Below are 27261 nucleotides of genomic sequence, written 5' to 3'. Positions count from 1 at the left end.
TATATCAGAATAGAATACTGTTAGTGTTTTTCTCTGCATCAACATATTGGGGATGATAAAACAGTGTTTGATCACCCAGTTCTTTTCCTCTTGGTAACAATCCAAGAAAAATAATTTATAATTCCTTAAAAGCTAGGCAAGAAGATAATAGAGAGAGGAAGAGGAGAGTAGGAAGGTTTCCAGTGTTTTGCTCTGCTGTGTTCATTCTGAAAAGCTAATGAACAAGTTAAATGTTCTGGTAGTGCAATGCTACAGAGATAAATTCAGGAGGACAGAATCAAGAATGTTAACATTTGCTTGCTGCAAACACTGCAGAGTACAGAAGAGTATGGCCTATGATACTTGTGTGTGTATATACACACACACACACATACACACACATCAGTTGAAAAGTCAATGTTGCAATCCAGGAATTCCCTCTTATAGGAAAGTAATAAATCCATATTCAAAGATAGCATCCAGAGTCATTCAGTAATGCCTTATTCACATTCAGAAGAAAACATTTATCCTGTGCTGAAGCAGACTTTTATGAGATATGAGCATACACACACAAGAAGAGCTTATATATCAATTTCTTTTTTTTTTTTTCTTTTTCTTTTTTTTTTAATAAATTTATTTATTTTAGTTGGGGGCTAATTACTTTACAATATTGTAATAGTTTTTGCCATACATTGACATGAATCAGCCATGGGTTTACATGTGTTCCCCTTCCTGGACCCCCGACCCACCTCCCTCCCCATCCCATCCCTCTGGGTCATCCCATTGCCCCGGCCCTGAGCCCTTGTCTCATGCATCGAACATGGAATGGTGTTCTGTTTCACATATGATAATATACATGTTTCAATGCTATTCTCCCAGAACGTCCCACCCTCACCTTCTCCCTCAGAGTCCATAAAATTGTTCTATGCATCTGTGTCTCTTATTCTGTCTCGCATATAGGGTTATCGTTACCATCTTTCAGCAGACGAATGGATAAGGAAGCTGTGGTACATATACACAATGGAATATTACTCAGCCATTAAAAAAATACATTTGAATCGGTTCTACTGAGATGGATGAAACTGGAGCCCATTATACAGAGTGAAGTAAGCCAGAAAGAAAAACAACAATACAGTATACTAATGCATATATATGGAATTTGAAAGATGGTAACGATAACCCTATATGCGAGACAGAATAAGAGACACAGATGCATAGAACAATTTTATGGACTCTGAGGGAGAAGGTGAGGGTGGGACCTTCTGGGAGAATAGCATTGAAACATGTATATTATCACACTTGTAAAAGAATGAAACTAGAACACTTCCTAACACCATACACAAAAATAAACTCAAAATGGATTAAAGATCTAAACGTAAGACCAGAAACTATAAAACTCCTAGAGGAAAACATAGGCAAAACACTTTCCGACATTAATCACAGCAGGATCCTCCATGACCCACCTCCCAGAATATTGGAAATAAAAGCAAAAATAAACAAATGGGACCTAATTAAAATTAAAAGCTTTTGCACAACAAAGGAAACTATAAGCAAGGTGAAAAGACAGCCTTCAGAATGGGAGAAAATAATAGCAAATGAAGCAACAGACAAACAATCTCAAAAATATACAAGCAATTCCTGCAGCTGAATTCCAGAAAAATAAATGACCCAATCAAAAAATGGGCCAAAGAACTAAACAGACATTTCTCCAAAGAAGACATACAGATGGCTAACAAACACATGAAAAGATGCTCAACATCACTCATTATTAGAGAAATGCAAATCAAAACCACAATGAGGTATATATCAATTTCTATGTTCTGTCCTGGAGGAAAGATGTACAGAGGGTGAAAGTCTAATAAAAACGAGTCATTAAAACAAGAGAAACTACAATATGGTCTCCAAGATTCACTCATTGGCTACCTACAAGAATTGTTAAAATCTACTTGACTTTGATTTGGCAATCTCTTAATAATGGCACAGCTATAAAAAATTTAATGTTGTTGTAAATAATAATGTCACTTTTAGGGTGATGTCTATTTCTGGTTATTTCCCTTTAGCTAATTTTGTCTCCCTTAATTTACTTATTTTTCTTCCTTCTAAGTTTAAATTTGTTTCATTCATTTGCATGCAATTAGTGTCTAAAAATATAAAGGGTAACCATTTTCTAGAGACATTTCATTAGCTCCAAAAGATAAATTCATTTGACAGAGGTAAATCTGATCAAAATCACAGACTATGACTTCATCAGAGGCATCTGCAAAATACGGCAAGGAATTGCACACTGAATGAAGTAATAACTACTGAGACTAAGTTAGATCCATTGCATATGATATATTACTACTTCCTCATGACAAATCAATAAGGGAAGAATTAACATTCACATTATATGAATATATAATAGAAGCTGGGGCTTATTAAGGTCGGAGATTTTCTAACATCAGATACAGTTACTAAAAGGGAAAGCTAGGATTATATACCAAAGTATGACTTTCTCTAAGACACATTAAATTTCCCTGTTGTCTTCTAGAGCTTGGAGATCAGTTAGGCCAATCTCCTCACTGAGGTCCAGGGAGAGTGAAATTACTTCCTTGAGTGCACAGGATCAGATGATGATAGGGGGAAGACAGATCAGTCTTACTTCTGCTTCCTTCTACCACATGGCGTAGGCTTGTTTCCAATGCTGAATGAGACACACTCGAAATAAGGAGAGATTTCCAGAAAACTGATTCTGGTGTTAAACTCCTTATCTTTAGCTATACCCAGCCTAATTTAAGCCCTTTTGAAAGTTACATCAACTTTTCAGGCCAGGAAAACATTCATCATTGAGAAACACTGCTTCATAAATATAACCTTATCAGACCCCAAGAAGATCCCTCCATGTCTATAAGAGAAGAGGGATGATGATGAAATAGTCAATTCTAACTAAATCTACCAGGAAACAAGGTCTCTCTTTATCGCACCTCTTGCGGTTGCTTTTTTTTTTTCATTCCTACATTCAATTTTTCCACCCAGCACATAATGTTCTGTACTGATAAATATAGGTGAGTAGATAACTCTGTTACCTAATGGAATACACTTTAATCGTTAAAACATTTATAGAATGAAGTAAACTAGAAGAAAACAACCCTTTTGTTCAATTCAAGTGTGGTGGAGGACGTGGGATTAATGCCACTCACTGTGTTGTTTTGGAACACCTGCTCACATGGAAGCCGCCATCCACCCCCGGCAGTATAGATGGGTGTTGAAAGTTACACATGTAAGGTAAGGAAGTAGTAAACATTTCCACAACTCACCCTCGAATTAACTACTTCCAGGGAGACGTTCTGAGGCGGGGCACTCGGCACTAGAAGAAATCAAACAAGGTGAGACCAGTTATTGCCAAAATCATGAAAGAGAAACCCCAACCCTCTTTGAAAAGAGAAAGCACATAGTTTTCACAGTTTGTAAGAATAATTAGGTAGGTGATTGTGGGTGGCACTTAAATATTTTCCTGGAGAGATGGAAAATAACTGCATTTGTTTATATTTTTCTCACTTGGTGGGCTAGTTATTCATCTAGGGAGCCCCCAAAACACTTAGGCAAGAAAGCACCTGCAGTGATACTAAATACTACTTCCTTTAATTACAGCTTCCTGGTGATAACCTTCTCAGAGGAACCAATAAAACCACACAGGAGATTTCCTGGAGTGGTTTTAAAGGCTTAAGATATTGTGCTTTTCAGGACCTGCGTGGTTTTATGATGAAATACGTCATTCTAATGGTCACTCTTGTTGCTTAATCCCTTTAATGCAAACTTTATATCCCCTAAAAAGTGAAAAGAAGAAACACATCCCCTTTCTTTTCACACTTTGTAATTAAACCCGTGTGTCACAGATGCAAGCAGGTTACCAAAGAGCATTTGGTGAGTGAATTCTATTAACAAGGGAGCAGTTTCTTTCTCTTTGTGGCTTTTCTAGGTATTTTGTTTCTTCTACTTGCATTTCAATTGTTCCGCTCTGTCACGGAAGGTGGAAGAACATACACAGCCTTCTGTATAATACTTCTAAATGGATATTTACTATATCCAAAACTGAATATTCTATCATGTTAGTAATTCTAAGACAGCCATTCACTGAATGATGTTATATGTCGAGTACTATTCTGGATGTAATGGATGAATCATCAAAAAATTAAAGATTTCTGCCCCACAACAGGAATATAAGCAGCTTCAGTAAATGCTTCAGGAATTCAGTAAATGCTTACTGTATATAAATCTGAGTATTCTTTTCATGACAAATTGATAAATTTAATAGAGAAGAAATGCTTTCAGCATCCTCAAAACTTTAAGTGCTATTTTTGTTATGTTTCTCTTCCTTAATTTGAACTTAGACAATATCTATGTTTTCCTGGTGTACTTGTATTTACCCTGAATTTATTTATGTCCTACTCTGGTTTTGTCCCCTGAAAAAGAATCACTATAAAGACATGATATATGTCTGATTAACCTTTATATCATCCAAACTGACATTCAATTAATATTTACTGACTCGATAATTAAATGAAAAAATGAATACTTACTCAAATATTAGCTCCTGGACCTTTCTGTACATGATGGGAATTATAACCACTTATTTTGTTTTGACTTTGAACTTCTTGTCTTAGTACTTGATACAAGTTAATATCAATGTAACTTGTGATAAAATGTTTACCAGAGGCTTGTTCATGAATTAGGTCAAGTATTCTTTCAAAAAGATATCCCATTATTTACAATATAGACTTTATTTTTAAATTTCATTTGATTATATTATTATTTTCTTATCAAATAGAGAATATAACCCTCAAGAGGAACCAGAAATTTTGTCCTTTTGATGCTGCATGCTCAACGTTGATGTGTGTCAAGCACATGGGGCACACTTAGCAAATACTTGTTGAATGAATCAATTAATAGAAAGATTATAAGATCATAATAAAATATTTTTCACCTTTAGGGTTCTGATGAATAAATTTGCTCAACAGTAAAAGAGTTTATTATTTTTGCAAATTTATTTTTTAAATTAAACTATAACATATACGAAAGTGCACAAATCTTTCAGAATCTATGACTGGATAAAATGGGGTGTGTGTGTTTCCATTTAAACGCCACCTAGATCAAGATATGGAACGTTGTCTATATCATTTTCTGTATCTTTTTCTGGAAAGCTCACTTGTGTCCTTTTTCTGTCAATATCTTTCTGATAGTAGCCACTACTTTTATGACCTCTAACTCAAGAAATTAATTTAGTTTATTTTGAGCTCACTAAAAACAAAACCATAGTTGTTGTCTTTTTCCCCCTCTATGCTGGCTTCTTTGGCTAACTGTTATTTCTTGAGATTCATTCATATTGTTGCAAGTAGCAATAGTTTTTTGTTTTGTTTTCCTGTTCTATAGTATTATAATATATAATTACCCTAATTTATATTTGTCTATTCTATTGATGAATGACATTTGGATCAATTTCTAGTTTGGAGTTATGAGAATAAAACTGCTCTGAAAATTTTAGTTTGCGCTTTTGCTGGACAATTGCACTCATTTCCTTCATTACATACATAGGAGCAGAAATACTGGTAGAAGTGGAACTCCCTATGAGGGTTAAACATACGCTAAGTTTTAATAGATAGAAAGCTTTTTTAAGTGACTGTACCAAGACAAGATTAAAGATAGGCTGGAAATAACAATTTGTGTGATCAGAAGAACTCAAAAAAAAAAAAAAAGTAAAAGGATATTTCACAATGAGGAAGAATTTAATATGATCCACATTCAAATTACTCTGCAGCACAATAAAAATTAAAATAGGTACAGACTGAAAAAAATACTACATTCTGAATCATATAATTGCACAGCTTATCAGAAACGCATTTCTTTAAAAGTGGAGATTGGAAATAACGTCTTAATATTAAACTATAACAAATCACAAACATGAAAAATACCTCTAGTTTATGTTTCATCTGATACTATAATATTTACATTATATTATACATTATCACCAAATAAAATTGTAACAGATTTTTGGAGGAAAGGGAAGGTATCTTAAATTTATCAAACATTTTGTTCTAGGTGCTATGCTAGTCGATATGTAACCCTTTTAATAAAAGCTTACAAATGATATTTAGCTCCTCATCTCAGAAGGCCAAGAATATATAAGAAAAAGAGTAAACTACCACAATCTGATAATTTTCTGTATTAGGAATTTAAAGCCATCAAGTCCCAAAGGTGTACTTATCACAATGGTGTTGATGAATTTTGTCTATTTTTCACAATACAAATTTCTCTTACTTTTCCATAATAGCAGTCAGGAAAGAAAGTGAACAATGTTTTCTACAGTATTTTTAGTTATTATTTCCTCCTTTTCACTATCAATTTTCATAGTACTTACAAATAAATAGGTAACAATAGACAGGATTAGATGCTGGGTGAAAGTGAGTGGAATTCAACATTTATCTATTGGGACTTTATTTGTCTTATTTGACAATGCTTCCTTGTTTCATGAAGCAGAGGGGAAGGACATAGTTCATTGCTTTTCTCTTCAAAATGCCAAGTATTGTCATTTACAATAGGTTCATTAAAGCCAATCAGAGGCATTTGATCTGGAAACTCCTCTTAATACAGTGGAACATGCTGGTTTAAGCACATGGTGATGAAGCATTCTGTGGAGTAGATTAAGTTTCCACATTTGTAAGTGAGTCATAGAGTCACTTGAATTCCTCTCCTTAGCAAGCACGAGCTGTCCCGTACACATGATTTGTGGATTGAAAGAATTTATATATAACCGAGCATTTTTCTCGAGGGAACTAATATGAGACATTTATTGTAGAATAAGAGAAACTCAACATTTTTCCACACTGAAAACTCCTTCTTTACTAACTAGCTTCTATGACCTGGCTCTGGTAGCATTTATGACCTCTATCTTAGTTTTGTCATCTATAAAGTAGGAAATACAGTGTTGTGAAGTATGTGGAGTGGGGTCTTGCACTAATAAATACTCAAGAAATATTACTGATAAAAGTAAGAAAGCACATTCCTATAGTTAAGTTTGCCCATGAAATTTGGTCTCTATGCCTTTGGATATAGGGCAAGTTGGTATGGATGCAAATACATGCTCATTAATTCATAAAACCTATAAATCACCTATTTATGTCAACTAGTTCAAGAGATAGTATATCGGAACCAACTGGCAAATCTACTCACAGTCTGTACTAAATATTAGACCGTCTAGATTGATGCTTTATGCCAACTACACATTGGCACTTGCTAAGAGCATTACCAACAGACTGAACAACCAGGGCATTTGCCATCTGCCTCTGAGGAGACTGAACGCCGTGCGACTGCAGCTACTGACCTTCAGTAGCTTTTGAGGGAGTTCAGGGTGGAGTGAGGCCCTCTGTGCTCCAGGGGATCTGGTGGGACAGGTCTTCAGATAGTTGGAGAGTTTCAGGAACTGATTTTATGGTCTCAATCCTTGCATATCCTCATATTTAGAGAAGCACTAAGTCCCTTCACGGTGACATCAGCTCCTCATGACTAGCAAAAACACCTTTTGTAAAACAAGTGCTTAATGGTATTCAACACCCCCTTCACCAAAACCTTATATATCTACCTCCCCCCACTGCTGCTTTGGAGCAGTCTCTCAGAGTATCTGAGGTGCTGCCTCCCGGGCTGCAGTCCTCATTTTGCCCCCCAAAAACTAACTCACAACTCTCAAGTTGTGCATCGTTTTTAGTCAACATTTACAATCCCAAGGGTCTGAAAAAGTAGTACATCATAAACCAATGATACACTGGATGGAGGAATTTGAACAATAACAATGTTTCTTCCCAGAGAAACAAAATGGGGCTAAATTAGAAATGACAATTCACTAGAGTAAAATTTGTATAAGCACCTTAGCATAACATGAATATTTTGGGGATACTTAATTCAGAAAATCAGTTTGCATTTCATTTTTCTTAATTCAATTTTTCTATGGGCTCAAAATAATTTTTTGGTAAGGATTTCTAGAGCTTTATAAGAAATATGAAGGTCTCTGTAACACATGTATTTAGACATAATTATATAATAAATTAGTCTCACAAATAGGAAGCCCTAAAGATGAGTCTATACTTACAAACATTTGCACAGGTTTGGCTGAACTGCCTGAGTAACTCAATAAATATTTGCTGAGTAAGGAGGGATATAGAGATGAATATAACATCACCTCTCATTTAAGGAACATTTAGAATAATGGGAAAGAGAGACACTGGCATAATAACATTTATTAAACATCTAAACATGCCATGCTCATGTTTCAGGTGCTTATATGGATTAGCCACTTAATTTTCACAATATCTGCCTTTCATAGCATCTAGAAAGTCAAGGAGAATATGGCTTTATTAAGTACGACTAGGAAGTGGATGACTATAATTATAATTAAATTCATCTACATGTGACCTCAGCATGGAGAGCTTCAGTAGAAAGAAAAGGACATCAGACTGAGTAAAAGAGATGAGGTGATTTTAAAGATGAATGCAGATGAGGTCAGAGTGCCCAGTCCTAGGGGCCCCTGGAGCGCATGCTTTCTGTATCAAATGAATCTGACAGAGGAGAGCTGGGGATCTTGTGCACAGTAATGCTTGTTGAATGAGGTTCATGAAATCCTTTTATTTAAATGACAGGCATTTTCTAAATCCTAAATGTTGCAACACTTCTAGATAATAATTCTTGGATTAATGAGTAATAATCTATCTTTCTCACTTATGACATTTAAAACCAAAGTAGAGAATAAGGCCACAGCATTACATTCAGAGTGTGAAAGAAATCTACATAAATTATGTAAAATATTCATTTTCATTTGTTTTCCTTTTATTTTTATAATTATAAGTTGTGAAGTAATTTATTCTTCCAATAAATATTCTGTTCTGCCTTCAATAATAGAATCAGGTGAATGAGCTTAGGAATTACATTAAAAATGATACTGAAGTGGTGTCAGATATATATTTTTTATATTGAAATTGCAAATGAACGTTACTCCTGTGTCTCCTTTGCACTGTCCTTCAGAACATGCATGTGCTTCCTCATTTCACTGATGTTGTGTGAAGTATTTACCCAGATACTTTCCGAGATTAAAGCATGGTGGATTGGCCAAGGAATCACAAACTGAAGTCATTTTTTGAAATTCAAAAGATCAATAATTTATAGAATTACACACACCAACATGGAAACTGTTGTTGAAAAGAAATAGCTTGCCGCCTTTTTAATATTCATAGAGGTCACATCTCTGCATTTCTGCACCTGCCTGAATTGTCACTCACTGGCCTCACATCATAAACTCTGCTGCGCTTTATTTTCACCTTTCATTAAACTTCCAACATTTCATTATCATCCATTTCTTAGATCTCTAGTTACCTCCGCTACTGCTTTGTCAAATTCATCTATTTCATTAAGATTTCTTCCTCTTTTTTATGGCATTAAAAAATACATCTAATCTTTCATTTGCTAGGCAAGGTAAAAGTAAAATATAAATTTTCAGGTTCAAGTTTAATACTTTCAATATTGGATTATTTGGCCTAAACTGTCATGATTTTTTTTTTTTTCAAGTTAGAAGTATATGTAGGAGGACTGTCCATCGTTCAAACACATTTCATCACCTGCCACTGTTTAGAAGGAGAAACAAGAGAGGCTGATGTAAATCAGCCCACACACGTGCACAAGTGTGTTCGTATTTATAGGAATAAAGGAAAGCACACACACAAAATTATTCTGAGCTCTTAGGCAGTCACACCTTGAAAATGACTAATTAGGACATCCTGATTCAGAGTGTATACCTTTTCAAAGTTTAAATTTGAGTGTGATAGGTGGTTTGATGAATAAGCCAAATTTCTGATATATGTTAGTCTATTTCATGAAGTTTTAGTTAGGACACCTTGAACACGGAATCTTCACATGCATTCAATATTACTTCATTATTATAACAAATAAGTGAGCTAAATTCCACTGTCCATAACTTACCGTCAGAAAGTGTAACCACTGTCACATCGTCAGTAGATACTCCTGGCCCATAGCGATTATAAGCTAGGAATCGAAGACTATATTCCGTGAATTTTTTCAGGCCTTCCAGTTTATAAGATAGCCCATCAACCTCTATATTCTGGAGACATAAAACACCAAAACCATTATTCAGGAGGCATGTTAAAGGCAGCCATTCCGAGCAATCAGTGAATTGAGAGTAGACTCACTCACAAAGCAACACTCTAGCCTTATTATGAGTTGTTATAAACCCGAAATGGTGACACACACTCCTCCACTTAAGACCAAACCACTCTGTAGACTCCTAGTTAAATTAACACCAGGCTGTCTCCACAGTCATTAAGTTCCACTTTGTTTAACACCACCCAATACACTGGATAGTGCGTTGTACTAACATCCACACCAAAACTCTTGACAGGCAGAAGGCAGCTCCTGAAGCCACAGGAACCAAGAGTTGCTCCTGTACCCAAAATGGACTCATTTCCCAATAAACAATAGAATTCTTCCTTCTCCTGCTGAAATATACTCATGGTTCTTGAAACTGACAGATACTTTGCTACATTAATTTTCTCTCAAAATGCTGGGAGGTTAAGTTGGAATTGTTTTCAGCACTTCACAGCTGAAGAAATGAGGTGCTGGAGGTGAAGCTCAGTGAGAAATGAGAGCCAGTTTGCTCCAGAAGCCCCATTATGTCGCTCTTCCCAATGATTCTCAAGTTCACATTTATCTGGGGTAATATTATTTAAATGGATTGGTAAAACGCATTATTGAAGAACTAAAATGTGTAGGAAAAAAGGGTAGAATAGAAAGGTGAAAATAAGAGCCAAACAGCATGGGAACAGTAAACAAACATGGAATGGCTGACTGCAAAGGAGGATCTCTTAATCACTCGCATGCTATAACTAGGAACTGCTGTGGATAGAACCAATGCAAATATTTTTTTAATGAAAAATATCTATCCTGCAGGGTATTGAAAGCATGAAGACTACACTATGCTGGGCAGACTTCACAACACCTCTTAAGGACTCCAGTATCTCAAGGTCACTTCTGGGCCCTTCCTATTTAACTACCCACTGTTTATGTATCTTGTCACATACCATTGAGACTCTGGAAGTAAACATCTCAATAGTCATATACATGTTACAAAACAGAGTTGTCCAGTTTCATGTGTCTCCATAAAGGTTCATTTACTTTTATTTGAAAATCTAATTTGCTTATTTTCCAGGATCTGTGCTAACCACAGATTAGAACCAAAATGAAAGGAGGAGGAAGGTAATCTTCAGGAGTAAAGTAACAACAAGATGCCAGAATTAACATCAAATATGTGAATGAAAAAAGCAATTTGACTGAGGTCACTGAATATGACTGATCATCCCTTAGGATAAGGACTGAAATGCAAATATTTTCCTGGGTTTATTCAAAGGTATCCTGGCCCAGACTGCTATATATTCAAACAAAACATCGGCATCCTTTTTATTGACTTCACCTCATTGCCCATTTGCCTCTCTTACCGCCAGAATTCAGTTACTTAACATTTTCAGTAACAGTTACTTTAAAACTGAACAGCTATCCCATTAATGTGCTGGATACTGGCTTATATCAAGAGCCTGCAGATCTCCTGCAGTTTCTCTGAGAGATGCAGGAGTGGGGACCATTCTCTCGCCTACCTGTTCCTTTCCCGTAGACACTTCAGTGCAGAACAATCTGTAACCTTGCACTGGACCGTTTGCATAGGCAGGGGGTTCCCAGGTAATAAGAATTGAGGTAGGTGAGGTAGATACAGCTTGCAGGTTTTCTACTGGCCCTGGAACTTGCACTGTTTACAAGAGAAATTGATTAGTACAAGTAGGTTCTCTTTCTCCAAATAAACAGAATTACATCTTTTACAGTTTAAGGAAATACAGCACCATGTACTATTTTTAGAATCATATAGTATAAGCATGTAAATACATAGAACACAAATAGAAAGTAATGAAATTTTAGAATCATTCATTTTAAAATTCAGAACAGGGCTTATATTAATCTCAATTACTTATTTAACAGTTGAGGAAACTGGTCAAGGGGTGTAAATGACTAGGGTAATGGCTGAATAAGAGTGAGGTTCTTAATCTAAATTCTTAGTATGGAGAATTTTCTACTTTGCCAGTATGCCTTTGACTGTGTATTGCTAATTGCAGAAGGAAAAGAGGAAACACAATTAGAATACTTGTACATCATGGTCCTACTTATAATTCAAGTAGGCAGCATGGTTATGGAGAATTTATCACATTGTCTTTATTTAAGTCATCATTTTAAAATCTTGCCCAAATCTGGGCCCTTTAATTTCAAGATTTAATTTCAATTTTACTTTCTAGCATTCCATTTTCTCTTGCAACTATTACTTTACTTAATCAAGGATAAAAAGCTTGTTCATTAAAGAAATCAGATAAACACAGGTCCACAATCACTTAACCAAAACACTTATGTCCAGATATGTTTCTATATCCAGAAATTCTAGGGTTTTATAAAGGTAACACAGTACATATGCAGTGCTTTATGTAACACCCTGAGTGAAGTCTGTTGTAGCACCCTGTTATTAAACCATACATTTGCAGCAAACATTCATTCACACCAAATAGAATTATTAAAGACTATACACAGCCTAACATAAGATCAGGTGAGATGAGGCTATGAAATGAGTTAAGAAAATCCTTCATTTTAGATATGCAAATTTTGAATTTCTGCACAATTTTTTATTTCCTCATAAGACTTGAATATAAATACATGGTTTGCAAAAGGTAAATGCAGTAACCATGCTAGTTACTGCAATCCAAAATAAATAAATAGCCCATTACAGCAAGCATAACAATGACTTAAACTTAAACATGCTGTGTATTCCCCGCTAGCCTTAGATACCACCTAGCTTTGGACAGATATACATTCTAGGGCTCTAATCAATCTCTTCTGAATTTGAACTTCCATAGCAAAATACCATATGAAACCCCAGCTGACATGACGTTCAATGATAGACTTCTTAGATCGGCATGGAACCTGGGTCTCTGGGTCATTTTCAGAATTTGTTCCATGGAACCCAGCTCCTTAAGGCATTACTGCTCACATTTGTGGGGTGGGGGAGGAATACTCAAAATCAAGTATATTCTGCTGAGACAGGCTGGGACCTGGGTCCCTTTGCTGCGGTGCTTGCACCTGGATAAAAGTCTCCCCAAGAAACAAAGGTTGATTGGCCTCTTATCAATTCCTGTTGATCGAGGAAGGGCAAGAATTCTGGTTGGCATTGATATCACCTCCATACATTACCCCACCAGTCTTCAAATCCCGAGAATCCTTATTATGGACAACTGCATCCTTTTCACGTTAACAAGTGATTATTAATGATCTCTTAGAAACTTGGAAATAATTTTAAACCTACAGAACACATTAAGAATGAGAATAGTACATACAGTACCCCTGTTCCCTTTATCCAGATCTACCTATTGTTAACACTTTGTTCTACAAACTATCATTCTCTCAATTATCTATTTACAAATCCAGATTAGGCCACACTTATCAGGGCTCTTTACCTCTAAACTTCTCTAGTGCATATTTCTTAAGAATTAATGTGTACACAAATAATATAGCTGTCAACTTCAGCAATTTGCATTAAAACAATATTTTATCTAATCATCATTTGTATTCAAACAGTGTCAACTGACTCGGTAGTGTCCTTTATGCAGCATTTTCATCTCTAGGTGAGGATCCAGTTCATGGTCAAGTTTGAACTTCACTGCTGCTGCTGCTGCTGCTGCTAAGTCGCTTCAGTTGTGTCCGACTCTGTGCGACCCCACAGACTGCAGCCCACCAGGCTCCCTCATCCCTGGGACTCTCCAGGCAAGAACACTAGAGTGGGTTGCCATTTCCTTCTCCAGGGAATGAAAGTGAAAAGTGAAAGTGAAGTTGCTCAGTCGTGTCCGACTCTTAGCGACCCCATGGACTGCAGCCCACCAGGCTCCTCTGTCCATGGGATTGTCCAGGCAAGAGTACTGGAGTCAGTTGCCATTGCCTTCTCCAGTTTTATATTGAACCTGTTCCAAAGCCTTTCTTTACCTTTTAGGCCATTTATTTTTTGAAGAATATAGTCCTATTTTAACTGAGAGAATGTTCTCCATTTTAGGTTTGTCTTTGTTTCTTCCTATTGAGTTTCGGTTATACATTCCAGGCTGAAATAAAATGTAAGTGAGGTTGTCCTTCTCAGGGCATCATATCCAGAGGCACGGGATCTTTGAAACCTCACTTATGTTAATTTTGTGAACTCGGTCAAGGTGCTATCCGATTTCTCCACTGCAGGGTTAAGGGGCCCTCTGCATGCCCCCATACTCTGGTCCCCTGCTTCACTGCTTGCAACTCATAAACAATCTGTGTAGAGATGCTACACTGGAACTATGCTCTTTAACAATGTCTCTAGGTCCTTTGGCTGAAGAACAAACACATGAACGCGTATACACAGATACATACAAAAATTTTTAGGCACATACGTATAGTCACATGTACAGATTCACACACTATTTTTCATGACACTATAGAGATGCCACCCATTCTAATCCATCTCTGTAGGGGTCGTTCTTGCCTTCCCCATTCTTCTTCTCTGTGTTCTTTCTTTCAAAGGGAGAACTGTGACTCCCAAACAGTTGTATTTTGACAGACATTTCATGAGAGTGTCCTCACCTCAGTATTCTTCCATAAAGGAGTAATTTTTCTATGGAAATACCTTATTTCACAAATGGAACTTCAGTAGACAAATGTTAAATGGTGGTGAGTCTTGCCAGTGTCAAAGTTTACAGTGATGCAGTCAGAACTGTATTATAATAATGCAGACATTCTGTTTCCATGGGGGGAAAAATAGCAAACTCAAATGTGCCTCCTGATACTCTTCAACCGGAGGGGCTTCCCAGGTGGCTCAGTGGTAAAGAATCTGCCTATCAATGCAAGAGATGCAGGAGTCACGGGTTCAATCCCTGGGTTCGGAAGATCCCCTGGAGGAGGAAATGGCAACCCACTCCAGTATTCTTGCCTGAATAATCCCACAGACAGACAAACCTGGCAGGGTTCAGTCCAGAGGGTTACAAAGAGCTGGATATGATTGACAGACTGCACACATGTACACACTCTTCAACTGAATTTTCAAAGCACATGTTTTAAATAACAGTAGTAAAAACATTAATGACTTGCCTGTTTCTTTGATTACTGATATATTCACAAAGACAATGCGAACATTTCAAGAAGGGATATTTCTGATTTGGGATCTACTATTTTCCTAAGGAAGGCAAATAGAGAAAGGCACAGAAGCAATGAGATTGAATGACCTGCTTAAGATACATGTTGAATGTAAGGTAACCAGGATTGCGAAAGTTCCCACAGAGCATATTCGTGCGGCCCAGTGATGTGTAAAGTATTAACTGAATGGGACTGAATGCATTCTTTGTTGCTTTCTCATGGCTAAAGTGGAAAGGGCATTGCCTACTAAAGTGAAAGTGAAAGTCACTCAGCCGTGTCCGACTCTTTGTGACCCCCTTAACTATACAGTCCATGGTATTCTTCAGGCCAGAATACTGGAGTGGGTAGCCTTCCCCTTCTCTATGGGATCTTCTCAACCCAGGGATCGAACCCAGGTTTCCCTCATTGCAGGCGGATTCTTTACCAGCTGAGCCACAAGCTTATTCTGAGAGCAAAGATTCAGATTTTAAAATGGCCAAACTGCAAAGCCATCACTTCTGCTAAGAGATGTAACACATTCGAGGAAGGTTTTCAGGAGGTGTCTAGAAGAACGGAAGTGGAGGCAGTGTTTGGGGCGTTTCTGCCTGTTTCCCTGGAGCACAGTGGGGTGATGCACAACAATTCAAACTATCTTCAATATTTGAGGAACGAAGCAGAAAATGAATTTGTACTTCACCTGCACCACCACGTGTAGTCAGTGGCAACTTTGCCAAGAGGGCAGGGGTGTGAGGAGTGCCAGCGTCACTCTCCGAGTTTCCTGAGGCTCCTAGTGTGGCTTGGGAGAGAATCTAGAAATGACCTCTGCAGCCAGAGCAAGCCCCCTGAGAATCTGGAAGGACGAGCTGAGGGGCTACATGGGGCACGCAGGGGGCGGTAGGAGGCTGCGAGGCCTGTTGTGACTCTGAGACGTGGGAATCAGTACTTGCATCAGGCGCTGTGGCAGAGGAGTCTGCAGGGACTCAAGGCAGAGCCAAGACAGCACCCCCACAAGAACAAACACTAGTCCATCCTTCTCCCCTGATGACTCCAGCCATGGCTGCTGAGTGTCCTGGCTGTTGAGAGAATGGTCAAAACCCACACTTGGTTTCCCAAATAATAAGAGCAGCTGTCTTCTTCATGGGGATATGCACAAGGTTAGGCATACAGAAAGTATTCAACAAATGTGAGTTGAATGAATGACTTTATATAAATGCTATGGTAAGTCAGATACTGAGAGACAACTGTACAGACCTACAGGCATACCTTGGAGATATTGTGTGTTAGGTTCCAGATCACCCTGATAAAGCAATTATAATAAAGAAAGCCACACCAAATTTTTCATTTCCCAGTGTACATAAAAAGTTATGGTTATACTATATTTTATTATATAGTATGTTTTCTATTATAAATAAATATATATTCTATTATATAGCATGCATTGTATCTAAAAAATGTATGTATCTTAATTTAAAACACTTTATTGTTAAAAAAAAAAAGGCTAACCATCATCTGAGCCTTCACTGGATCATAATTTTTTTGCAGGTGGAGGGTCCTGCCGTGATGTTGGTGCCTCTTGACTGATCAGGGTGGTGGTTACTGACAGCTGGGGCAGCTGCGGCTCTTTCTTAAAACAAGAGAATAACGCAGTTTGCCAGATCAATTGAGTTTTCCTTTTACTTGAACATTTAGAGGCCATCCTAAGGCTATTAACTGGCCTAATTTCAATATTGTTGTGTCTAAAGGAATAAGGAGGCCAAAGAAGAGTGGGAGATAGGGACTGACCTATGAGTGGAGCCATCAGAACAAACAACATGTGTCAGCTATGTTCAGCTTCTTTATACGGGTGCTATTAGTTTGTGGCATCTGTTGGACCGTAGAAAAAGCAAGAAAATACCAGAAAAACATCTACTTCTGCTTTATTGACTATGCCAAAGCCTTTGACTGTGTGGATCACAACAATCTGTGGAAAATTCTTCAAGAGATGGGAATACCAGACCATGTGACCTACCTCCTGAGAAATCTGTATGCAGGTGAAAAAGCAACAGTTAGAACTGGACATGGAACAACAGACTGGTTCCAAATCGGGAAAGGAGTACGTCAAGATTGTGTATTGTCATCCTGATTATTTAACTTATATGCAGAGTACATCATGAGAAACGCTGGGCTCGATGAAGCACAAGCTGGAATCAAGATTGCTGGGAGAAATATCAATAACCTCAGATATGAAGATGATACCACCCTTATGGCAGAAAGTGAAGAAGAACTAAAGAGCCTCTTGATGAAAGTGAAAGAGGAGAGTGAAAAAGTTGGCTTAAAACTCAACATTTAGAAAACTAAGATCATAGCATCTGGTCCCATCACTTCATGGCAATAGATGGAGAAACAATGGAAACAGTGGCAGACTTTATTTTGGGGGGCTCCAAATTCACTGTAGATGGAAATGCAGCCATGAAATTAAAAGACGCTTGCCTCTTGGAAGAAAAGTTATGACCAACCTAGACACCATATCAAAAAGCAGAGACATTGCTGACAAATGTTCATCTAGTCAAAGCTACAGTTTTTCCAGTAGTCAAGTATGGATGTGAGAGTTGGACCATAGAGAAAGCTGAGCACCAAAGAATTGATGCTTTTGAATTGCGGTGTTGGAGAAAACTCTTGAGAGTCCCTTGGACTGCAAGGAGATCCAAACAGTCCATCCTACAGGAAATCAGTCCTGAATATTCATTGGAAGGACTGATGCTGAAACTGAAATTCCAGTACTTTGGCAACCTGATGCGAAGAACTGACTTATTGGAAAAGACCCTGATGCTGGGAAAGATTGAAGGCAGGAGGAGAAGGGGATGACAGAGGATGAGATGGTTGGATGGCATCATTGACTCAATGGGCATGATTTTGAGTAAACTCTGGGAGTTGGTGATGGACAGGGAGGCCTGGCATGCTGTGGTCCATGGGGTTGCAAAGAGTTAAACACGACTGAGCAACTGCACTGAACTGAGATTGTGGCAACCCCAAATAATTAGAAAAGCCAACAATGCATATTGATCACAGATCACCATGACAAACATAATAATCATGAAAACATTTGAAATATTGTAAGAACTACCAAAATGTGACAGAGGCACAGAAGTGAGCAAATGCCGGCTGGAAAACTAGTGTCAATAATCTTTCTCAACAGAAGGCTGCCACAATCTCCCAATTGTAAAAAAATGCAATATCTGCAAAGTACAATAAAGCAAGGTTTTCCTGTACATAGATAAAGAGATGGAAAAAGACAATTATCCAGAACAAAACAGTATCTGCATGTGAGATGTTCTTTTTCACGACATTCCGGTTATTGTCAAGACTCTCTTTCATCCTTCAAAACTGAGTTCCTCTGCTGAGTTTATGATTAACCCCTCTATCCAAAAGTTTACTCCCTTTTCCTAAACCTGCTCCTCTAAAGACTAAGGAGTATAAAAAAAAGGGGGGGGGATTGAAACTGTATACAAGCCTCTGTTGTCCCTCGAAGTAAAAAGCTTTTGCTTTAGTCTCCCAGGCCTCCCCTGGGTCTCAAAAGACTGACTCAGGAGTTAATGACTAGGAAATATGAAGATGTAGAAACAAAGAATAGCTGTTGGGCCAGGAAACTAGCAGCAATACAGACTATAAATCAGCCACTTAGCAGAAAGAGAGAACTCACAGTTCCCTGAAAGACACAGATAAAGGACTAAAGCACATTTCTAAGCTGTTCTTACAGAAAGCAGACACCCACCAGATGAAAACTGCTGACTTCAAGCATACAGACCCTAGATCAGTCGAAAGCCAGAAGGTTAATGCTGCTAACATTCACCTTGAAGCCAACCAATTTGAGAATTCTGCATGAGCTGATCAGATCCCTGTGGTCCCCTTCGTCATGTAGCCTTTAAAACTCCTTCCCTGAAAGCCACTGAGGAGGGTGAAACTTTTGAACATGAGCTGCCCATTCTCCTTGCTTCAGTTCAGTCGCTCAGTCGTGTCTGACTCTTTGTGACCCCATGGACTGCAGCACGCCAGGCTTCCCTGTCCATCACCAACTCCTGGAGCTTACTCAAACTCATGTCCATCGAGTCGGTGATGCCATCCAACCATCTTATCCTCTGTCACCCCCTTCTACTCCTGCCTTCAATCTTTCCCAGCATCAGGATCTTTTCCAATGAGTCAGTTCTTCGCATCGGGTGGCCAAAGTATTGGAGCTTCAGCTTCAGCATCAGTCCTTCCGATGAATATTCAGGACTGATTTCCTTTAGGATTCTTCTTGCTTGGTGCCATGCAATAAACATTGTACTTTCCTTTACCACAAGCCACTGTCAATAGATTGGCTTTACTGTGCAGGGAAGAGCAGATATAAGTTTGGTTCAAAAACAGCTTAAAGATATTACATGCTTACTTTTCTTCACAGCAGTGCTATAAATTCAAATTCCTGAATTCCCTATTATTTTCGTTTTGAATTATAACTCTAAGAGAGGCCTATGTGTGTGTTGTGGGGGTGTGTATGCACACACAAGCACATAAGTATATTTTCATATATTTATGTCTTTATTCAGATCTATGTCTATAAACTATACTTGAACATAACTTCTACACTTTTACATGTGATTTATTGTACGCATATTAGAAAGAGACAGAAAGAGAAAAAGGGAGACTTAAAGATGTTCAACAATAGAAATTAGTTGTGGAATCAATACAGTTAACAGCTTCAGCTTTCCATTTCATTACATTTTAGTATGTCAGTCAGGAACCTTAATGAGTATAACCACTCATCATTTCCAAGATGTCTTTCATAATCCCCACCGATCCCCTCAGTTGGACAATAATTTTGTTGCAAACTGCATTTAATTTCTCTCCATCTCTGTTCCAGTTACCTCTTTCTTCAAAGAATGGAAAGATTTCTGAACAGATGCATGATCTCTGCAAGTAACTCATCAATCAATGTCAACCTAACCAACTACCTTTTTAAACTTCAATATTGCATTACAGTAGAAATTCATTAGAATACCTGTACCTAAGAACAAATTAAATACTGACATTAGAGTAAATGAGATATATTGCATGTCACTATTTGCACAGAGAACAATAATTTCTGACTTTATATATAAATTTATAGTGTAACAGGGTACTTTATAATGAGATCTTATTGCGTATTAACCCAAAAATGGCATATGAAAGTTGGCTGAAATTTTAATAAAGCATGATTTATCACATATATCAATGACAGGATGTGTGTCTATGTTCTATATATGATTAGGTGAGTGGACTTGGGGGGAATATTACGGTTTAATGAGCTATAACTGATTAATTGAGACGAGAGTCAGAAGGTAAGATTTCTTACCGCTACTCTACTTATGATAGAGATCAGTCATTGGCATAAAGAATCAAGGTTTCCATGGACTCCTTGAAATTGTTTGCAAGTTTTAAGTAATGTAATATATGCATTTTTTGAAGTGTAGGGTGCAAAGTTTCCATCATTTAGGTCTATGATTCCTTACGTGGTAGCTCCTATGGATTAGATAACATCTCTGGTTTCTTTTGGTTGTGAAAATCAGTCATTTTTTACCATCAAATCATTTGCCTTAATTGTTAATTACTTTATGATGGGTAATATGGCAATAATTTCACTTTAGATATCCTCAACTTTTAATAAAATGCTACCGTTTCAAAAACAGAAACATTTATGAAATAGATGTTTCCATTTCATTTTGTAACTCATGGGTAAGTTAAAGGCATATGAATTCATTTGCTTTAATTTACCAGGTATTTTAGATTTTCCAAATGTCAGAGTTTCTGATGATCAAGAGTCAGATAGCAAATAAAAACTAATCCCCTAGTTTCTTTTCTTTCTCTTGCTCTGCATCTCTTCTAAGGTCTATTTGTCTACTTTCCTGACTTCTTTGTACTGTAATTTGATGTTTGCGTTAAGCACACTGAAGTTCAAATTATGATTTATCAGATATATGCTTCTAAAAATGGGCGTTTAAATAACCTCTTCCAAATAAGAATGGAATATAAGATTTTCATAGAAAAAGCTTTAGAAGGATCAAGGCATGTCTCTGTCATCATAATACTGAATGAGGCTGATATCTTTTCACCATTATACTGATGTTTCCCAGCTGGTAGTCCCAAATGAAGACAAATGTTAGTGTCAGAGATATGTAGTTGAACATTTGAATATTTAAAGTCTCTTCAAAATGACTGTGTAGTACAATGTTCCTAAATCATTAATTTAGCAGCCACTAAATGCTTTTTTTTTTAGAACCAAAGTAATAGTGCATTCAAAAAAAAAAAAAAAATCACATGTGCTATCATTCAAATAATGATCTATAATTCCCATACCCTCCATTCAGGCCAGAATTCTGAGGGTGACTCTACCTTCTTATGCATGTGGTAATATAAAAATGATTCTTGAGTCTATTTGAAAAATGGATAGCAAGAAATCTAAATAATTATCTGTAGTGATCCAAATGGACTTAGGCCACAAAGCTCTCTTATTTAAGCAGCAGCTTCCACTGCCAATGATATCCTCACTGAATGTGTTTCAAATGCAAACCATTTCTGAAACTATTTGCATTTATTGATAATAAAGTGCATGCTTTGATTGCCTCTTTGATTTTTTTTTCTCCTGTAGTTAACAGCTTTAATGACATTTCTATGAAATCTGTTTCTATTCTGTATGGGGAATGCAACATCAAAAAGCCTGCAGGCAATGTAATTATTAACATAATAAAATCCCTTCTTGACTGAAAAACGCACAGTTAGGAGATATGACAGTAGTCTGGCAAGGAAGAAGCACACACTCTGGGGGTAGGTCTCTATTACCAAAATCACAGGTGTCTGACAAGATTTGGTTGGAGGAAGCAGCTATTACCTGATCATTTTATTTTTGGTTTGAATAGGTGCCATCAGCTAACTCACAATATACTCAACTGTGTCCTTACATGTTTGTGTGCGTGCACATGTATGCATGTGTATGTCTGTAGACATATATTGATGTAGGTACATACACACACATAAAATATGTGTGATTTTTATGACTTGCATATTACCTATATATACAAATATGTGTGTGCATATGGAAGACCTGGCAAGCTGCAGCCCATGGGGTCACCAACAGTTGGGCACGACTGGGCCACTGAACAACAACAACTAATACACACACATGCTGATATATTGGTGTTGTTTAGTCACTAAGTTGTGTTCAACTCTTTTGCGACGCAATGGACTATAGCCTGCTAGGTTCCTCTGGCCATGGGATTTCTGAGGCAAGAATGCTGGAGTGGGTTGCCACTTTCTTCTCCAGGGGATCTTCCCAACTCAGGATTCGAACTTGCATCTCCTGCATTGGCAGGCAGATTCTTTACTGCTGAGCCACCAGGCAAGTCCCACTGCTGTATTACATAATTGACATTTTTGACAATGTAGTAGAAAACACTTTAATGATTCCCTTTGAAGAAAAATATCTTAAAAGTAGTCTTCTTGTGGTAAAACTACGAGAACCAGGAGTAGAATTATAATACAAGTGATTACAGGGACTGAACTCAACGTCAGATCTTTTCAGTAGAGAAATAGACTTTTCACTAATACAACCCAAGGGTAATAACCTTGGTAAAGCACATAGCTTATGATGAATTTCACTTTAGAACACATTAGCTTCCCTTGTGGCTCAGTTGGTAAAGAATCCCCCTGCAATGCGGGAGACCTGGGTTGGATTCCTGGGTTTGGAAGATCCCCTGGATAAAGGAATCGCTATTAACTCCAGTATTCTGGCCTGGAGAATTCCATGAACTGTACAGTCCATGGGGTTGCAAAGAGTCAGACATGACTGAGTGACTTTCACTATTTACTTGCCAGCAATGCCTAGAAATGTAAAATGTAGTGGGTAACGTAGTGGGCAATTAAAAGACGCTTACTCCTTGGAAGGAAGGTTATGGCCAACCTAGATAGCATATTTAAAAGCAGAGACATTACTTTGCCAACAAAAGTACGTCTAGTCAAGGCTATGGTTTTTCCAGTGGTCATGTATGGATATGAGAGTTGGACGGTGAAGAAAGCTGAGCGCCGAAGAATTGATGCTTTTGAACTGTGGTGTTGGAGAAGACTCTTGAGAGTCCCTTGGACTGCAAGGAGATCCAATCAATCCATCCTAAAAGAGATCAATCCTGGGTGTTCATTGGAAGGTCTGATGTTGAAGCTGAGACTCCAATACTTTGGGCACCTCATGCGAAGGGTTGACTCATTGGAAAAGACCCTAATGCTGGGTAGGATTGGGGGCGGGAGGATAAGGGGACGACAGAGGATGAGATGGTTGGATGGCATCACCGACTCGATGGACATGGGTTTGGGTAGACTCCGGGAGTTGGTGATGGACAGAGAGGCCTGGCGTGCTGCATTTCATGGGGTCGCAGAGAGTCGGACACGACTGAGTGACTGAACTGAACTGAACTGAACTGAAGTGGGTAACGTAGATTCCTGACCGCATGACTGAGGTTTCAAATCATTGCAACTGAAGATTTTTAAGTAAAGTCAAAGGCAAATGGTTTATCATACAGAAAAACTGCTGAAAATAAACACTGAAATTAAAAACTTAAGGTTTCAGGCAAATGCGCTTAATTTTCATATTATTAAACGCTTAATATCATGTAAACTCAATTATAGTGACTGAATATTTTTTCCCCTAGAATAGCTAGGGTTTGGTCCCTTTCCATTGTGATTGAAATTCCTGGATGAAAGTAACAGCTCATTTTGCAGTCTAATCATACACTTACTGTGTTTATCATACAATGCTCTCTCTAGTACTGTGAAATATTATGTAGACATTTTTAGGGAACTTATTAGGACAAAGAAAATATGCACAAACACAGACAATAAGATAAGCACACACACACTTCTGCACAGATGATAAAGTATATAAGGATGCTAGAAAAGGGCTATCAATGAAGCATACAGTCATTGAGGACAGTTATGGGAAATTGGGCCAAGAGTATTTCTTGATCAACAAAACAATCCCTGTCAAGCTACCAATGGTATTTTTCACAGAACTAGAACAAATAATTTCACAATTTGTTGGAAATACAAAAAACCTCGAATAGCCAAAGCAATCGTGAGAAAGAAGAGGAATCAACCTGCTTGACTTCAGGCTCTACTACAAAGCCACAGTCATCAAGACAGTATGGTACTGGCACAAAGATAGAAATATAGATCAATGGAACAAAATAGAAAGCCCAGAGATAAATCCACGCACCTGTGGACACCTTATCTTTGACAAAGGAGGGAAGAATATACAATGGAGGAAAGACAATCTCTTTAACAAGTGGTGCTGGGAAAACTGGTCAACCACTTGTAAAAGAATGAAACTAGAACACTTTCTAACACCATACACAAAAATAAACTCAAAATGGATTAAAGATCTAAACGTAAGACCAGAAACTATAAAACTTCTAGAGGAAAACATAGGCAAAACACTCTCTGACATAAACCACAGCAGGATCCCCTATGACCCACCCCTCAGAATATTGGAAATAAAAGCAAAAATAAACAAATGGGACCTAATTAAAATTAAAAGCTTCTACACAACAAAAGAAACTAGAAGCAAGGTGAAAAGACAGCCTTCAGAATGGGAGAAAATAATAGCAAATGAAGCAACAGACAAACAATTAATCTCAAAAATATACAAGCAACACCTGCAGCTCAATACCAGAAAAATAAATGATCCAATCAAAAAGTGGGCCAAAGAACTAAACAGACATTTCTCCAAAGAAGACATACAGATGGCTAACAAACACATGAAAAGATGCTCAACATCACTCATTATCAGAGAAATGCAAATCAAAACCACAATGAGGTACCATTTCATGCCCATCAGAATGGGTGCTATCCAAAAGTCTACAAGCAATAAATGCTGGAGAGGGTGTGGAGAAAAGGGAACCCTCTTACACTGTTGGTGGGAATGCAAACTGTACAGCCACTATGGAGAACAGTGTGGAGATTCCTCAAAAAACTGGAAATAGAACTGCCATATGGCCCAGCAATCCCACTGCTGAGGATACACACCGAGGAAACCAGAATTGAAAGAGACACGTGTACCCCAATGTTCATTGCAGCATTGTTTATAATAGCCAGGACATGGAAGCAACCTAGATGTCCATTAGTAGACGAATGGATAAGGAAGCTGTGGTACATATACACAATGGAATATTACTCAGCCATTAAAAAGAATACATTTGAATCAGTTCTAATGAGGTGGATGAAACTGGAGCCTACTATACAAAGTGAAGTAAGCCAGAAAGAAAAACACCAATACAGTATACTAACACATATATATGGGATTTAGTAAATTGGTAAAGATAATCCTGTATGCGAGACAGCAAAAGCGACACAGATGTATAGAACTGTATTTTGGACTCTATGGGAGAGGGTGAGGGTGGGATGATATGGGAGAATGGCATTGAAACATGTAAATTATCATGTGTAAAATGAATCGCCAGTCCAGGTTTGATGCATGATACAGGGTGCTTGGGGCTGGTGCACTGGGATAACCTGGAGGGATGGGATGGGGAGGGAGGTGGGAAGGGGGTTCTGGAAGGGGAACACATGTATACCCATGGCGGATTCATGTCAATGTATGGCAAAACTAATACAGTATTATAAAGTAAAAAATAGATAAATAAATAAATTAAAAAAACAAACGAAAAAAAATTGAAAATTGCACTGATGGGGAAAGGAAGGACAGAAAGTTCAGATGTGAAGGAGGAATCTAGTGAGTCAGGGGGCATGGGTATGAATGAGTTTAATGAGTCATGGCCTTGATATTTGCCTTTCTGGAACAGAATTTACCAGTCAGTCAAAGGAGACAAAAACACAATATAGTTTGGGGATGGCGTTAGATAAAGAATCCTTTAAGTAAAAATAATGAGAAAAATTGCAAAGTGAACTAATTAATGATGACACAATTAATCAGGAAACAATCCACCAGCATGAAATTATCAATGATTAAATTGCCTTTCTACTTTATTAGCATTACCAACAGATCAGATAATATTCTACTGATTTTAGGAAAATGTGGTTATGTCTCAAGATAATTTGAAGAAAGTAGAAAAAAAAAAACTATGAACTTTTTGCAAGATATTGGTCTCAAGAACTTCAGTTTGGGAACAAGTTTTTAAAAAAGTATCCCAACCTCCTCATAAATACTCCACACAGTTACTATTATTGTTATTATACAGATCATACATTTATGTTTAATTCTTGTAGAAGAATCCCAAGCAGAAATCCCTAGGAAGTGGATGTTTCATACTTATTTGAGACTCGTATATACTTTAGGATGTTTTTCTGCACATGAAAATGGCAGTTCTCTATAAACAGATATGCATCAGAGAATCAGGCATCTTTGGTTCATATGCAACCCTTTGGCTCATGTTCTCCATGGTGATAACATAACTCAATCCCAGCAACCTTTCTCAGAGTTGGCTTGTATTATGGCCAGGATGGAAAGAATCAATCAATATTTGATGTCTGTAGTTTTAACAGAGCCAATAAATGACATATATGGATGCTTTTATAAAAGAGTCCTGCTGCCATTTATTAGAGGAGAAAGAATCAACAGTCTTTTCCCTGGCAATCAAGTGAGTAGGTTTTCCTATTCTTGTTGTTGTTTAGTTGATAAGTCATGTTTGACACTTTTGTGACCCCATGGACTGTAGCCCACCACGGGATTTCCCAGGCAAGAATACTGCACTGAGTAGCCATCTCCTTCTCCAGAGGATCTTCCCAACCCAGAGATCAAAACTGTTTCTCCTGCATTGGAAGGAGGATTCTTTACCAATAAGGCACCAGGAAAGCCTGAGTAGGTTTTTCTACATAACTCCAAAAAATCCTACCTTAAACGGTACCATCTCTTTAGGGAAGCAATGTTTTGTTTATCTAGTCCCAGTTTTTAAAAGATGAGGCACAGCGTTGGGTACACTCTTTATGGAGGAACCATCAGTTAAGGAAGAAATTTAGAACTCTCTTCTCTTAACACATAGG

General features: G+C 37.7%; 1 protein-coding gene across 4 annotated transcripts in view; it reads right to left on the bottom strand.

Moving 5' to 3' along the window:
* Positions 1–27261, bottom strand: part of DCC (DCC netrin 1 receptor) — a 1991552-nt gene that overhangs the window by 344231 nt on the left and 1620060 nt on the right. For all 4 annotated transcript variants that reach the window (XM_081562140.1, XM_081562141.1, XM_081562142.1 and 1 more), the window contains 3 exons: positions 11664–11812; positions 9979–10117; positions 3276–3325 (listed from right to left, as the gene is read on the bottom strand). In XM_081562140.1, the coding sequence (XP_081418266.1) occupies positions 3276–3325; positions 9979–10117; positions 11664–11812 (338 nt within the window). The remainder of the gene's footprint in view (positions 1–3275; positions 3326–9978; positions 10118–11663; positions 11813–27261) is intronic.

Source organism: Giraffa tippelskirchi, chromosome 14 (assembly GCF_054371585.1).
Source record: "Giraffa tippelskirchi isolate mGirTip1 chromosome 14, T2T-mGirTip1v1.2.pri, whole genome shotgun sequence".
Lineage (NCBI taxonomy): Eukaryota > Metazoa > Chordata > Mammalia > Artiodactyla > Giraffidae > Giraffa > Giraffa tippelskirchi.
The sequence above is the reverse complement of the archived record's forward strand: the minus strand, read 5'-3'. Positions and strand labels throughout refer to the sequence as shown.